At 41.3% G+C, this 16,696-nt stretch overlaps 1 protein-coding gene across 1 annotated transcript in view; it reads right to left on the bottom strand.

The window, feature by feature from the left end:
* The window catches only part of rpia (ribose 5-phosphate isomerase A (ribose 5-phosphate epimerase)), a 34,187-nt gene that overhangs the window by 8,386 nt on the left and 9,105 nt on the right, over nucleotides 1–16,696 (bottom strand). The window contains exons 2-4 of the mRNA XM_062040602.1: nucleotides 8,380–8,440; nucleotides 8,222–8,277; nucleotides 8,085–8,144 (exon numbers count right to left, since the gene is read on the bottom strand). Of these exons, the coding sequence (XP_061896586.1) occupies nucleotides 8,085–8,144; nucleotides 8,222–8,277; nucleotides 8,380–8,440 (177 nt within the window). The remainder of the gene's footprint in view (nucleotides 1–8,084; nucleotides 8,145–8,221; nucleotides 8,278–8,379; nucleotides 8,441–16,696) is intronic.

The following is a 16,696-nucleotide window of genomic DNA, read 5'->3' as shown; positions in this document are numbered from 1 at the left end:
GAGAGATCGACGTCGATCCCCCATCATCCTCAGGCCCTGCTCCTATCAGGGAGGGTGTGTCTGATGTATTTGGGTTCAGGAGTTCCTCAAAGTGCTCTTTCCAACGCCCCACGACTTCCTCACTTGAAGTCAGCAAAGTCCCATCCTTGCCGTACACAGCTTGGATGGTTCCCTGCTTCCCCCTCCTGAGGTGCCGTATGGTCTTCCAGAACAGCTTTGGTGCCGCCCGATAGTCCTTCTCCATGGATTCCCCGAACTGCTCCCACACCCTCTGCTTAGCCTCGTCCACAGCCACGGCCGCTGCCCTTCGGGCCCGTCGGTACCTTGCAACTGCCTCCGGAGTCCCCTGGGATAACATACCCCGGTAGGACTCCTTCTTCAGTCGGACGGCTTCCCTGACCACCACTGTCCACCAGGGTGTTCGAGGGTTACCGCCCCTTGAGGCACCTAAGACCTTCTGGCCACAGCTCGCATCTGCAGCTTTAGCAATAGAGGCTTTGAACATTGCCCATTCCTGTTCAATGTCCCCAACCTCCACAGGGATGGCAGAGAAGTCCCGCCGGAGGTGGGAGTTGAAGTCCTTCCGGACAGAGGACTCCTCCAAACGTTCCCAGTTCACCCGCACTACACGCTTGGGTTTGCCAGGTCTGTCCAGAGGTTTCCCCCGCCATCTAACCCAACTCACCACCAGATGGTGATCAGTTGACAGTTCAGCCCCTCTCTTCACCCGAGTGTCCAAAACATACGGCCTCAGATCAGCTGATACGATTACAAAATCGATCATTGATCTTTGGCCTAGGGTGCTCTGGTACCAGGTACACCTATGAGCATCCTTATGCTTGAACATGGTGTTTGTTATCGCAAGTCCGTGACTAGCACAGAAGTCCAATAACAATCCACCACTCAGGTTCAGATCAGGGAGACCGTTCCTCCCAATCACGCCAGTCCAAGTATCACTGTCATTGCCCACGTGCGCGTTGAAGTCCCCCAGCAAGACTATGGAATCCCCTGCCGGCGCCCCATACAGGACCCCATGCAAGGTATCCAAGAAGGCTGAATACTCTGAACTCCTGTTTGGTGCGTATGCACAAACAACAGTCAGAGTTTTCCCCCCTCCAACCCTAAGGCGAAGGGAGGCGACCCTCTTGTCCACTGGGGTGAACTCCAACGTACAGGCACTCAGCCGGGGACTCGTGAGTATCCCCACACCCGCCTGTGCCCTCACACCCTGAGCAACTCCAGAAGTGAACAAGGTCCATCCCTTGTCCAGGAGTGTGGTTTCAGAGCCCTTGCTATGCGTAGAGGTAAGCCCCACCAGATCCAACCGGTAGCGCTCCACCTCTCGCACCAGCTCAGGCTCCTTCCCCACCAGCGTAGAGACGTTCCACGTCCCGAAAGTCAGCCTCTGCTGCCCCGAATTGGTCCGTCCGGAGCCTCCACTTTCACCGCCATCCACTTGGCAGCGCACACGACCCCACTGGTTCCGACCGCGGGTGGTGGGCCCACGTGGCAGAGAAGATGGTGTGTCCACGTAGCTTCTTCGGGCTGTGCCCGGCCGGGCTCCGTGGCAAGCCCGGCCACCAGGCGCTCGCTGACGAGCCCTACCTCCGGGCCTAGCTCCGGAGGAGGGCCCCGGGCTTCCTCCGGGCCGGGTAACGCATCCTCTTTTAGGGTAGTTCATGGGGGGTATCGTAACCCTGATGGGGGGGGCATTCGGGTGCTACACCTTGCCCAAGGGTGACCCGGAACTATGTAAGGCAGGGGCGTTCAACTCCCTGAGGCTTAATACAAGCCCACATACCTGTATGTTAATACTAATTAATAATAACAAAATTGTTTTAAATGCATGTACACATTTTTTTAGCCTTTTTTAAAGAAAATAATATCATCAAAGCAAGTTATGCAAACTACTCAATGATGTCATGTTGACCACGCCCATAACCACGCCCCCACGTGTCTTGGCAGTTCTTACCTTTTCGGAAGTGAACCAGTAATTGTACGGGTACCAATACAATTTGCTTCAAAATATTTCAGATCAGTAAATGATCTTGCTTTTTAATTTTTAATCACAATAACAATAAAAACACATGAAGGCATTTTAACAATGTCAACTAAATATTTAAACTATGTCATTATTCTGTTTTATTTCATACAATTGTTGAACCAATATAAAGTCAAAGTCCACAGTATTATTCACTGAATTTTTAAACATTAACAAAAACAAAAAACAGATTTTATGAAAACAATATTGATTTAATCATACAGTGTATCACTCATACACTGTACTACCCTGGGGATCAACAGCATCAGTTTATGGACCAGTCCAACCCTCTCCGCGATCGCCTGGCAGTGACACACAACAGACACAGGAACGAAGCACTTCAGTTGCATATGATCCTCTCTCTGGACTTTTATTAATCTACTTGTTAATTTCCTGGTAATATCTGTAAGGCGGTTAAACTTTCATGTTTGCTAAAGTGAACTAAGCACTTATTCTTCTGTTGTTTCAAGCTAGCTTAGCATGTTTGCTTGTCATCTGCTGCTCTCTTACTCCATGTGTTAAATTTTTAGCCCGTTTCTCCAGTTCCACTGTGATATTAAAACTTGTGACAAATGCAGTTTGTGTGCCGCAATGGAAGGGATAATAACATTAAGGTGCCGCTCTGCATTGAACTAAGACTTGGCCAAAAAATCTGATTCCTACATAAACAAACCGTTAGCAGTGGCTGCTAGCAGTCAACACAAAGGACCAAGCTGCAAGGTATGAGCTTCAAGTGATATTTATTTGTGATCATCAATAGGCACCGATTGGGATCTAGCAATTTTTCACAGAATTTGGCCAGTAATGATCAGTGGCCGATCGATTGGAACGCAGTGGCATCTTACATGACATAATCGCCACATTTCTACTAGTTAAAGTTTTTTTTAAATGTTTCTAAACTTTCTTGTCTAAAGTTTAAAATAGTTGGTAAACTTGTTTGTTAACTAGTTCTGTTAATAAAGCAGGGTTTCCCTTACATGTATTTGATTATGGTGTACTGCCATGGCAAAATAAAAGCCAGCGCACCTTAAAAATTAGGGTTTTTAATGTGACAACAAATTTAAGTAATATATTGTATGAATGGAAGTATATAGCTTACTATTTACGCACTATTGACCAGAGGTGTGGACTCGAGTCACATGACTTGGACTCGAGTCAGACTCGAGTCATGAATTTGATGACTTTAGACTCGACTTGACAAAATGTAAAGAGACTTGCAACTCGACTTAGACTTTAACATCAATGACTTGTGACTTCACTTGGACTTGAGCCTTTTGACTTGACATGACTTGCTACTTTCCCCAAAACCCAAACCGTAAAAAGTTATTTGGGAGCGCTCCGTATCTTTCATTTTATACGTCTGTGTCTATCAGCGTGTGTGCTGCGTGTCAGCGCGTGTGCTGTCAGTACAACAGCCAATCAAATTAAATCTACGTTGTTTTCATCCCACAGCATTCAGCCAATCAAATTGCAGGACAACCACCGAACAAGAGTTGTCAAACAATGCGGCAGAGAGAAACAATTATGCCAAAGTTGGTTTCGTTCGGGTATAAAAACTACGACTTGGTCAACAAAAAACGAATTGCCGTATGCAAATCACGCAGTTCGAATATTACAGACGGAGACGCAACAACTTCCAACTTCGTTCGACATTTGAAGTTGCACAAAGAAGGGTAAGTTTTGAATGTAAGCTAACGTTTATTGGCTAAGTAACATGAATTTTATTTGCTGTGTAGTTAAATCAGTGAGGCTGCAAACTCACTGCTAACGTCATAACCATAGACATCTTATAAGTAGACGCAGCATTGAGCGCTACTGCCTACTGGCGCAGACGAGACGCGGAGCCGCCATCTTGGAGTGGTGATCCGCTCCACTCAGTGCAATTCATTTGGCAGGAGCAATGAACTGTCAGCGCATTTAATTCATTTTACCTCACTGAATACCACTGATTTTCTCGCGCTTTTTTGTCATACGTGTAGCTATGATAACGGACACATGTTTTGGCGTTTTTATTATTCATAGTTTGCTTAACAGTAATATAATATTCTTATACGCTATAAATGACCAGACGTCCGAGATCAAAACTGGGAATATAATCCCAGAGAAGGGGGAAAAAAACGGTCAGCTATTTTTAAATTGAAGAAACAATATGATTAGATTATATATACATGCGTATATCCTACATAAACAATGTATGAATACATTAGATATCTATATATTTTAGGGACCTATAGACTGTAACTCTGTTGCTGCAGCAGTAGAGAGTTTATTCTGTCTTGACACTTTGTATTGATATTTTGTATTACATTCTTCCCTTAAATGATCATGTTTACAGTGATTGTTTTATATCTATTTTTTATGTATGTCGCTTTGGATAAAAGCGTCTGCCAAATACTTCAACATATATAAACACCTGAAAGTCTTTATATCAGCTAAAACCACCAATCTGTTTCACTGGATTCAGAATAAAACCAAATGCTGTCTTACCCAACAATGTTAATATTTGAATATTGTTACTTGAAGACTTATTCCTGGTTACAATTATACTGTTAAGAAAGTATTGTCTTATACTTTGCCTAAAATGAGAATGCATCATAATCAGTGGCGGCTGGTGAATTTTGTTTCAGGTGGGGCTGAAAGTTTGTAAAGCAAACCCCTGTAGGGGCGTCATCCTCCCCCAGAAGATTTCTTTGTGATTCTCACATACAAATATTGAAGATCTTTGCTCCTTCTCAACTTTGTGGTAATGTTATTTTCATAAAATACAACCAATAGTATGTTAATGTTTGTTTTTGAATGAGTTAAATGTTTAAAATTGTTTAAACTATTAAAATGACTGGTTAATAGTGCTATTATGAAGTGCAATGTCAGCACCATTTTTTTTCCTGCAATTTCAAATGCACTTGTTTTAATAAATAAATACAGCGTTTTAAAAGCATACACAATCTGTGTAAAAATATTAGTCTGTGTGTAAAAGGACTTGAAAGGACTCGAAACTCAAAATGCAGGACTTGGGACTTGACTTGAGACTTTCTAGTCTTGACTTTGGACTTGACTCGGGACTTGCCTGTCTTGACTCGGGACTTGACTCGAGACTTGAGGGCAAAGACTTGAGACTTACTTGTGACTTGCAAAGCAATGACTTGGTCCCACCTCTGCTATTGACACACCAAAACCTCAGTCACAAGAAAACGACTGATCACTGAAACAGTACTGCTGAAACAGGATGTTGTGATGACGTAAGCAAGACGCACACGATTGTCTGTAGCACAGGCAACATGTCTGCGATGTGGACACATTGGCAGCGCATGGTAAAGCAATAGGTGGCACCGTAATATCCAATTGTCAGAAGAAAGTCACTTCCGAACAAGATATAATGAAAACAGGAAACCAAACTTTTTTTATAACATGTTTGTTAACTTATTCTGCTATTAATGATGGTAAAAAAAATCTAAATGGTCTTGGCTGTTAATAACGTTTTTAATACTTGCTAAAAAGTTTATGTTAACTTGTTCTGCTCCAATATTTGTTTTTATGTTTATAAACTTTCTTGGCTTAAGTTGAAAATAGTTGGTAAACTTGTTTGTTAACTAGTTCTGTTAATAAAGCAGGGTTTCCCTTACATGTATTTAATTATGGCACAGTGTCACAGCAAAATAAAAGCCTCCGCACCTTAAAAAAAAAAATTTTTCAGTGATGCACCAAAAATTCAGTCACCTGAAAATACTTTCAACACTGAAACAGTACTGCCGAAACAGGATGTGATGACGTAAGCAAGATGCACAGGATTGTCTGTGGCAGAGGCAGCTTGCCTGTGATGTGGACACTTCCGGAAAAGACAACAATAAAAAAATTAAAAAAAATAGTTATATATATAAAAATAAGGTTTAAAATAGTTGGTAAACATGATTGTTAACTTATTCTGCTGTTAATGAAATTCAACAAATGGTCTTGACTGTTAAAGTTTTGAATACTTCGTAAAGTTGTTTATGTTAACTTGCTCTGCTTCAATATATTTTTTTTAAATGTTTATAACCTTTGTGGCTAAAGTTTAAAATAGTACGTACATTTGTTTGCTAACTTGTTCTTTGTTAATACAAATTTAAAAGAATGTTGGTTGTTAAAGTATAAACATGCGATCTGAACTTATTCTGCTGTCAGTCTTTTGAAAAAAATGTTGTAAATGGGCTTGGCTGTTAATAAAGTCTAAAATAGTAGATTTTATTTGTTAACTTGTTCTGAACTTTTTAAAATGCTTGTAAACTTTCTTGGGTGTCAAAGTTTATAAACCTGTTCTGCTGTTAATTAAGTTTAGAAACATGTTTGTAAATAGTCTTGACCATTACAAAGTTTCAAAATGTGGTCTAACCATCTTCTGCTGTTCATAAAGTAAAAAAAAAAAAGTTTTGTAAATGGTCTTGTCTGTCAAAGTTTAAAATAGTTTTTGGGGAAAAATGTAATAAGTGGTAAAATATACATATTTGTGATTCTGCTAGTACCGGTAATACAGTTTAAAATAATTGGTAAAAATGTTTATTAACTTGTTTTGCAGTTAATTAAGTAGAAAACAATTTTGTATCATTGAATCTAACTGAGGTTGTCATAAACTGGAAGCCATAACCATGAAAGTTAGATGTTATGAGCCAATGTCCTATATTAGTTTCACCTTGTAAATATAATTGCTGGACTAAACTAACTTTATTCACATTTTTTGAGTTTCACCTGACTTGAGGCTTCATGACAGCGCAGATTTTTTTTTAACATATTCTACAGCTGGTGTGCCATTACGTCGATAGCTACCGGTCAATGGGAAAGAGTGTGTCGGTCGATCGCCAGGCAGGCATTAAAAAACTAAAAATTAGCGATCATCAATCTTCAAGACGTCACTTTTGTCACTTGATGGACATTCACGGCACCCGAGAGTCTTGTGAGATGACGCTGGCTGCTGCAAGCTCATTATTAAGAAAAAATGACCGACAGGAAGGCGAAAAACACTTTTTATTTCAACAGACTCTCGCGCCGTACCTGCCGTCAAAACTCTAAAGTCTGACTGCTCAGTTCCTATCTTCACAATAAAAGCGCCTCAGCCTGCCTGCGCTAACAAAATAAGAGTCTCAGAAGGCTGGCGTGCACAAGCAAGCAAGCTACGGAGTTTGCCGCCAATGTATTTCTTGTAAAGTGTATAAAAAGTAGTATGGAAACTGGACAGATAAGATGCCAAAAACCAACCACTTTCACGTGGTATTGGACAGAAAGGAAGACTTTTTTTTCTCCTCCATTCGAAAATGCGGACGTTATCAGCACTACTGTCTGATTCCAATCAATGCAAGTCATCAGAATCAGGTAATACACCAACTTATATTCTTGTCTTCATGAAATAAAGGAATCTATATGTTAAACATGCTTGTATTATCATTAAACACCTTTAACTTGGTAACAAAAACCTCTATTTCATAAATAAATACATATTAATTATATATATGAATGAGGTAGATCCCTTCAACTTGGTCAATTGAAAAGTAGCTTGCCTGCAGAAAAAAAGTGTGGGCAACATTTTTGCCCCAAATGATAAAACTGGTTAAATGAACTAAAATATTAATATTGCAGTATTGGCCACAAGAGGAGACCAAACCAATCAAAGCATGCTGTTCAGTGTCGCGGCCACTGATTGGCTCAGCCTAAGGCATCATTACTATATTGGCTTAAAAGAGTGTAAAAGTGACTAAAGGGTGTTATTTCGTATGTGTATTATCAATATTATTATAGATGGCTCCGATAATGTTGAAAATGTACTGAAACAGGATTTTTATGCTCTACCAATGAAAATATTTGATGTATAAATTAGGATTCCTACTTCAGTCATATTCAGAATCAATTAACAGCGATAAACGAGGGATTACTGTACTCAAGTACTACTTCAGTACATTTTGTATTATGCAGGGTAACTTTACACTTGGTTTCAGTAAAACACAGCTGCACTGTTAAGTCCCAAATAACTGAGGCGCTCTCCTTTCGATTGCACCGATGAAGGAGCGCGTCATACCTCGGGGTGTCTGTCCAGGTCAGACAGCACCAAACCGTGCTGCAGAATCAGCTGGCGGGCCTGAGGGAGGGCGGAGAAACAGAGTTATAAACCGACTGTGGGCAAAAAATTGATTCATTACAAAACGTGAACATGACCTGGAAGGAGGTGGGAACACACACGATGTTCAGCTTCTCCTGGCGCACCCTCTCCGCTGCAACATACACACGACAGAGTTGTTGAACACACGCTTCAAAATTTAAAGCATGCATCCTTAGTTGGAGACAAAATATGTCCCCATTAATAAGCTGCTCACCCAGTCTGTCCACTGCGTAAACAATGGTGGAGCCACTGCCCACTCCGACCACCTGGTTGTTCTGTGGGACAGCAAACCAAATGGGCTTCAAGTTCGCCGTAAACATTATGTTACCAAATGTCAAACTTGCACATTTGGCTATGGTGCATTTGCAAAAAGTAGGGAAAAAAAACAAAGTTTGAATGAAAGCAAATCAAATAAGTTTAGAACTACAGTGTTTTATTCAGAAATAATACGACGTATCAACAAAATAAGCAAAAATAAGTCTAAATTGTAAGTCATAAATAAGTTTCTTAATGGGGTCACATGTTTTTTTCTACATTTAAAACACTTCATTGTGGTCTACATAACATGCAATGGTGGTTCTTTTGTCAACATGTTGCATTGATTGTTTTACAGACCATCTTCAAACCGCTTTCGTATTGACGTGCCTCCACTTCGACAGTGTCTTCTCCCCACCATCTTTGTTGGGAGTTCTTAGCGCTTCCATATCAAGACGATTATGGCAACAATAATAATGATTATTAGGGTCCGCACAGGACCTTTTCAAAAGGAATCCCAAAGGGAGTCCTTTTGCAATGGGACGAAAGGACCCTATTGAAATTGTAAGGTTTATTATTATTCTTTATTATTCTTCCGCACCGTCGCGCGCTGCTTTGCCCCCCTTAACATACTTCAAAACTCACCAAATTTGACATACACATCAAACCCCGGGTACAGCACACTTTAGTGGTAAAAAAAAATACCAAAAATCAACACTGCTCTCTAGCGCCCCCTAGGAAGAAAAATGCCTCTAACTCCCACTAGGAAGGTCGTAGAGACATGAAACAAAAACCTGTATGTAGGTCTCAGTTAGACCTACAATTCATAATTTCACTTCTTCGGGCGAATATCAACAGGAAGTTGGCAATTTCCCCTTCAAGACAAAAAATGACTAAAAACACTCATTTTTGATTTTTGAGCTGTAATTTGACCCCCTTAAAATACTTCAAAACTCACCAAAATTCGCACACACATCGGGACTGCGGGAAACTGCGATCTAAAAAAAAAACCGAATCCCAAAACTCAAAATTGTGCTCTACATAATTTTTTGAAAAAAAAGAGAAAAAACTGCTCCTCAGAGGAAAAATCGGACAAAACTGCTTGTAACTTCCGGTAGGAACGTCGTAGAGACATGAAAAAAATACCTCTACGTAGGTCTTATTTAGACCTACATTTCATACATTGACACCCTTCATCAAAAATCAACAGGAAGTTTGTTATCTCCATTTCAAAACAACATTTTTGTACCAAACGGTCACCAAACATCAAACATTATCTCCTCTGAGCGCGTTTGTCGTTTCGGCTTCAAACTGCTACAGGAGAGAGATTGAACCCTTCTGATTAAAAGTTGTGTACGGATAATGATTAAGTGCTACCGTTTTGATTTTACGAGCCTTCAAAGACCCGCAGCACTGATGCTGCTACGGTGCCAAAAATGACAACGAAACTGCGATTAGACCTTCTTTGGCCTCAATACACACAATAGCCTATAATGACAATGTGAACTCAGACACAACTTCCTCTAACTCCCAGTACCAATATCGTAGAGACACGAAACCAAAACCTCTATGTAGGTCTCACTCAGGACTACCACTGGACAAAAGTATTGGACACCTAGGACTAGCACCTGCCAGAAGGCGGACCCGACCAATGCTGCTTGCAGCTTTAATTTTGGTTGATATTGAAATCACGATGAATAAAAACAATTAATTGCACCTCCAAAACTCAACTTTAAAATATAATTCAAAATGACAATGCACATAAATTAGTAATGAATAAACAGCAAGTAAATTAATAATAGTAACAGCAATTAATTAACATAAGAGCAATACAGGAAAAAAATAACATTCAGTTTTTCCAATTTATTTATTTTTTAACTCCATTTTCTACCTTTTACACTTATTTCACCACCATAGATTGTGTGCTTATTGTGTCAGAAAATGACACAATGTTTGTTAATCAAATGCAAACTCTCTCACATGTATTAGTATTTGGTGCAATACATCTTTGGACAATTTAGACCAGTATTTTAAGTCATGTAAATGTATCATCCATCCATCCATTTTCTACCGCTTGTCCCCATTCAATAAGTGCTTAAAAGTACTTTAAAAAAAAACAACGTTTATTTAGATAGCACAGGTTGACCGCAAGTGGCGCACCACGCTGTTTTGGGAAAGGGGGGGAAGTGTGGTGTTGTTCTCCGCTTGACATATGCAAACGACTTGAGGCTGTTAAAAAAGAAAAGAAAAAAAGAACGCCTCTAAAGTTGCGCCTGCAGTCCTGTTTGTACATTGATCTTACATGGATGATGTCGTTCACAACAACACAAGCAGATGAGATGTGTTGTGGACGTATGGATTATTCTCGCTAACTTTAGTATCACAATTTAGTCGCTGTTTGTGGCCATATCCACATTGTTTAGTTCAGGACGGGGCAGTTGATTGTTTCGGGGATAAATGAGCGGTACTAATCATTTTTTCCTAACAAATGTTTCTTCTCTTCACAATGACAACATTTCACTCACAATTATGTCAATTTCTGCGTTTAACAGCGAATTCCTTTTTATTGGCCAATTATTTGACTACGTTAACGCGGAAATCATATGCCTTACCTTTTTTGTTGAGTTTAGCGATTGTGCATATTAGCGCTGTGTCAAATAAAAAGTAGTAACCATATGGAAGTAGAATTGTCTCACATCAACTTATACAGGGTTTCCTGCAGTGTTTTGTTGTTAAGGCGGCTGCCTTAACAACAGAGCCACCGCCTAAACTAACGTCTTTACAAGCTATCCAGCCACACGTGCGCATTTAAAAAACTATCTCTGTCCCCAAGCAAACGCATACACTGAGTGTCATATGCATGCCAAAATACTGGGGGCGCTGTAGCCTAGGACTTAAGACCATTTTATCCAATCAGAAACATCCGAAACGTCATTTCTGGAGCCGGCATATAGCAAAAATAATGAGTCACGGCAAGAAAAAATTATATATGTGGATTGACAGAGGAGTAAAGCTACTTTTAAGCATCGTTTTGGAGTTTAAAGGCCTACTGAAATGAATTTTTTTTATTTAAACGGGGATAGCAGATCTATTCTATGTGTCATACTTGATAATTTCGCGATATTGCCATATTTTTGCTGAAAGGATTTAGTATAGAACGACGACGATAAAGATCGCAACTTTTGGTATCTGATAAAAAAAGGCTTGCCCCTACCGGAAGTAGCGTGACGTAGTCAATTGAACATATACGCAAAGTTCCCTATTGTTTACAATGATGGCCGCATGAAGTGAGAGAGATTCGGACCGAGAAAGCGACGATTTCCCCATTAATTTGAGCGAGGATGAAATATTTTTAAATGAGGAAAGTGCAAGTGAAGGACTAGTGGGGAGTGGAAGATGCTGTGAGAGCCGGGGGTGACCTGATATTCAGCTGGAAATGAATACAACAGTAAATAAACACAAGACATATATATACTCTATTAGCCACAACACAACCAGGCTTATATTTAATATGCCACAAATTAATCCCGCATAAAAACACCTAGGTGTTTGTTATGCTAGCTCCTAGCTACTAGCTCGAGCTAGTTATAGCTCGAGCGGGTAATATGGACGGGATCCTGTATATATAACCCGCCAATACAATTCAAACACCTGCACAACACACACACTCACTCAGCCCAAACAACCTTTCACCTAACCCAAGGTTCATAAAGCTTATATATTTAATCAAAGTTACGTACATGACACGCACGTACTGGCAAGCAATCAAAGGTTTGGAAGCGCGCGGGTGGGACCTGATATTCAGCTGGGAATGACTACAACAGTAAATAAACACAAGACATATATATACTCTATTAGCCACAACACAACCAAGCTTATATTTAATATGCCACAAATTAATCTTAATGCTAGCTCCTAGCTACTAGCTCGAGCTAGTTATAGCAAGCGATCAAATGTTTGGAAGCGCAGCTGTGTACTCACGTTATCGCAACTGTGTATCCAAATGAAAGTCCTCCTGGTTAGAGTCTCTGTTGTCCGAGTTCTTCCATCTTGACTGCATCTTTCGGGAATGTAAACAAAGAAGCGCCGGCTGTGTACGTGTTGTTGCTGACTTCCCTCGCAAAAAAGACACTTCGCACCGACAACTTTCTTCTTTGCTTGCTCAGCTTCTTTCTCCATAATGCAATGAACAAATTGCAACAGATTCACCAACACAGATGTCCAGAATACTGTGGAATAATGAGATGAAAACAGAGCTATTTCGTATTGACTTCAATGGTGTCCGAATACTTCCGTTTCAATGATTGACGTCACGCGCATACGTCAACCCTCAGAGGCGTTTCGAACCGGAAGTTTAGCGGGAAATTTAAAATTGCACTTTATAAGTTAACCCGGCCGTATTGGCATGTGTTGCAATGTTAAGATTTCATCATTGATATATAAACTATCAGACTGCGTGGTCGGTAGTAGTGGCTTTCAGTAGGCCTTTAAAGTTAACAAAACTCAAAGTGTTGACTGGGAAACTTGCCAGTCCAAGTATGGTGACATTCTTACCCTATTTTGGAACGGTACAGACTTGGAGAGACATCTGAGGAATTTCCACATCGGAAAGAGGAAATCACAAAAACAACTATCAGCACTAAACTGAAAGCGATTTGTGGAAAGTACAGACAAGCAGTCGACGCAGGTGGAAGAAGTGGTTACGGTAGAGTTGTTTTGCTGTACTTCCAACTATGCGAGCAGATCTGGGGCGGTTCTCCATCAACTACCGTATTTTCCGCACCATAAGCCGCACCTAAAAACCACAATTTTTGTCAAAAGCAGACAGTGCGGCTAATAACCCGGTGCGCCTTATATATGGATTAATATTCATATTTATTTTCATAAGGTTTAGGTCTCGCAACTACGGTAAACAGTCGCCATCTTTTTTCCCCGTAAAAGAGGAAGCGCTTCTTCTTCTACGGTAAGCAACCGCCCCATAGAAGAGGAAGCGCTTCTTCTTCTACTGTAAGCAACCGCCAAGGTGAGCACCCGCCCCCGGAGAAGAAGAAGCTCGCGGATATTTAATTTCATTTGTTTTTCTGTAAAGACAACAAAATGTCTCCTACTAAGAGACACGCGTACAAGGTTCCACTGGCTTTTGATATTCATGTGAACCGCACTGTGGATACAACGGGAGCACGTACGGTGAATATTCGCACCACAGGGAATGAGAAGTCGTCCTACTGTGGTTCTAGCTTGCCATGCTAACGGCCAGAAACTTCCACCCACGGTGATATTCAAAAGGAAGACCTTGCCAAAAGAGAACTTTCCAGCCGGCGTCATCATAAAAGCTAACTCGAAGGGATGGATGGCTGAAGAAAAGATGAGCGAGTGGTTGATAGACGTTTACGCGAAGACACCGGGTGACTTTTTTCACGCAGCGCCGTTCCTGTTGATCTACGACTGCATGCGCGTCCACATCACAGATGGTGTCAAAAAACAAGTGAAGCACACCGAAGAAGAATAATTCGAGGGATTTGTAGATGAGTAATAACTTCAGAAAGTGAGCTTTAAATGTTTATTTTGTGTGTTGTGTGACATTAACGTATGAGCAACGTTGAGTTATTGATGTTGCTATTGCTCTGCACTATTTTGAGTGTTACTATTTTTCTGATTGCACATTTGCACATTACATTTTGGGAGTGAACAGAGTTGTTAGAACGCTGGTTTGTAATATATTATTAAAGTTTGACTGACCTATCTGACTGTTTTGTTGACATTCCCTTTAGCGTAGCGTAGGTGCGGCTAATAGCACGGGGCGGCTAACAGGTAAACAAAGTTTTGAAATATGCCGTTCATTAAACGTGCGGCTAATAACACGGGGCGCCTTATGGTGCGGAAAATACGGTACATAGAATATAATGGACTTTATTGCCAATATATTTGCATATAATGAGATTAAGGACTCCAACTTAAAGGCCTACTGAAATGATTTTTTTTTATTTAAACGGGGATAGCAGATCCATTCTATGTGTCATACTTGATCATTTCGCGATATTGCCATATTTTTGCTGAAAGGATTTAGTAGAGAACAACGACGATAAAGATCACAACTTTAGGTATCTGATAAAAAAAAGCCTTGCCCCTACCGGAAGTAGCGTGACGACACCGGGGGAAGGACTGCTCATATTTTCCTATTGTTTACACCAGCAACGAGAGAGATTCGGACCGAGAAAGCGACGATTACCCCATTAATTTGAGCGAGGATGAAAGATTTGTGGATGAGGAACGTTAGAGTGAAGGACTAGATGCAGTGCAAGACATATCTTTTTTCGCTCTGACCGTAACTTAGGTACAAGCTGGCTCATTGGATTCCACACACTCTCCTTTTTCTATTGTGGATCACGGATTTGTATTTTAAACCACCTCGGATACTATATCCTCTTGAAAATGAGTCGAGAACGCGAAATGGACATTCACAGTGACTTTTATCTCCACGACTATACATCGACGAAACACTTTAGCTACGAAGCTAACGTGATAGCATTGTGCTTAACTGCATATAGAAACAAAATAAATAAATCCCTGACTGGAAGGATAGACAGAAGATCAACAATACTATTAAACCAGGGACATGTAAATACACGGTTAATGCTTTCCAGCCTGGCGAAGGTTAACAATGCTGTTGCTAACGATGCCATTGAAGCTAACTTAGCAACTGGACCTCACAGAGCTATGCTAAAAACATTAGCTATCCACCTGCGCCAGCCAGCCCTCATCTGCTCATCAACACCTGCGTTCCAGCGATCGACGGTGCGACGAAGGACTTCACCCGATCACAGATGCGGTCGGCGAGACGGAGGAAGTTAAGGTGAGTTCGGCGGCTAACGCGTCTGCTATCCATCTCTGTCTTCCTGGTTGTGTTGCTGTAGTCCGCCACAAATACACCGATCCCACTTACAACTTTCTTCTTTGCAGTCTCCATTGTTCATTAAACAAATTGCAAAAGATTCACCAACACAGATGTCCAGAATACTGTGGAATTTTGAAATGAAAACAGATTTTTTTGTATTGTATTCAATGGGGTACCAATACTTCCGCATCAACTGATTCCGTCACGCGCACATCATATCATCATATCTAGACGTTTTCAACCGGAAGTGTGGCGGGAAATTTAAAATTGCAATTTATAAGTTAACCCGGCCGTATTGGCATGTGTTGCAATGTTAAGATTCCATCATTGATATATAAACTATCAGACTGCGTGGTCGTTAGTAGTGGGTTTCAGTAGGCCTTTAAGGTTCGGTAGTGGGAACAAATATGGGATAAAAATAAATTACACAAGAGGTAATAAAGATAAAACTAAGAATTGAAATAAGTCCTGTGGGGTCTCTGTTGGTGACTTGATGTGGTGGCGGCGCGGCGTCTGGTCTGGATGCCGTGTCTCAGTTGTTTGGGCGGTGGTGTGTTTGTGCGGGTTTGGGTTGGGGTGGTGGGGTCTTTTGGTGGGGGAGGGTGTTGGTGTCTCTTGTTTGCGTGTTGGCGTTTGGGCTGGCTGGCGCTGGCTGGTCTCCGTGATCCTGTTGGCGTGTGGTTGCCAGTCGCAGTTTTTTTTTTGATCGCTTTGATTTGATTTGATTGGGTGGTGCTGGCTGTCTGGGGGTATTGTGGCTGCTGTTTCTGCTGCCGTTTGTTTGTGGTGTGGGTGCCCGTGGCTGCTGGGTCTAGTGCAGGAGGGTGGCTGATGTTGTGACTGGTGGCAGCGCGCGCGTGTGGTGGTTGTCGGGGCTGACAAGCTGTGTATATGTATGTATATGTGTGTATGTATGTATGTATATTTATGTATATGTATATATTAAGGCTGAAACGACGCGTCGACGTAGTCGACGTCATCGGTTACGTAAATACGTCGACGCCGTTTTTGTGCGTCGACGCGTCGCATAATGACGTCACACTACCGTCATGGCGAAGCGCAAAGCAGACGATCAAAGAAGACGATGCGAGCGGTGCGAGCGAGGGGGGAAAAGCATGCCAAAAGTGGTCAAAAGTGTGGGAGTATTTCAATAAATGGCCTAATAATGTTGTTGTATGCACACTGTGTCGAGCGTAAATGGCCTATCATAGCAGCACAACGGCTATGAACGAACATTTGAAAAGAAAACCATCAACTAGTCAATCGTCCGTGCGAGCATACGTTGTCATCAATACACAAAAACATGAATGTGTCATTTGTATCTGCTAGGGGTGTAACGGTACGTGTTTTGTATTGAACCGTTTCGGTACGGGGCTTTCGG

This window comes from Entelurus aequoreus, linkage group LG03 (assembly GCF_033978785.1).
Source record: "Entelurus aequoreus isolate RoL-2023_Sb linkage group LG03, RoL_Eaeq_v1.1, whole genome shotgun sequence".
NCBI lineage: Eukaryota > Metazoa > Chordata > Actinopteri > Syngnathiformes > Syngnathidae > Entelurus > Entelurus aequoreus.
The sequence above is the reverse complement of the archived record's forward strand: the minus strand, read 5'-3'. Positions and strand labels throughout refer to the sequence as shown.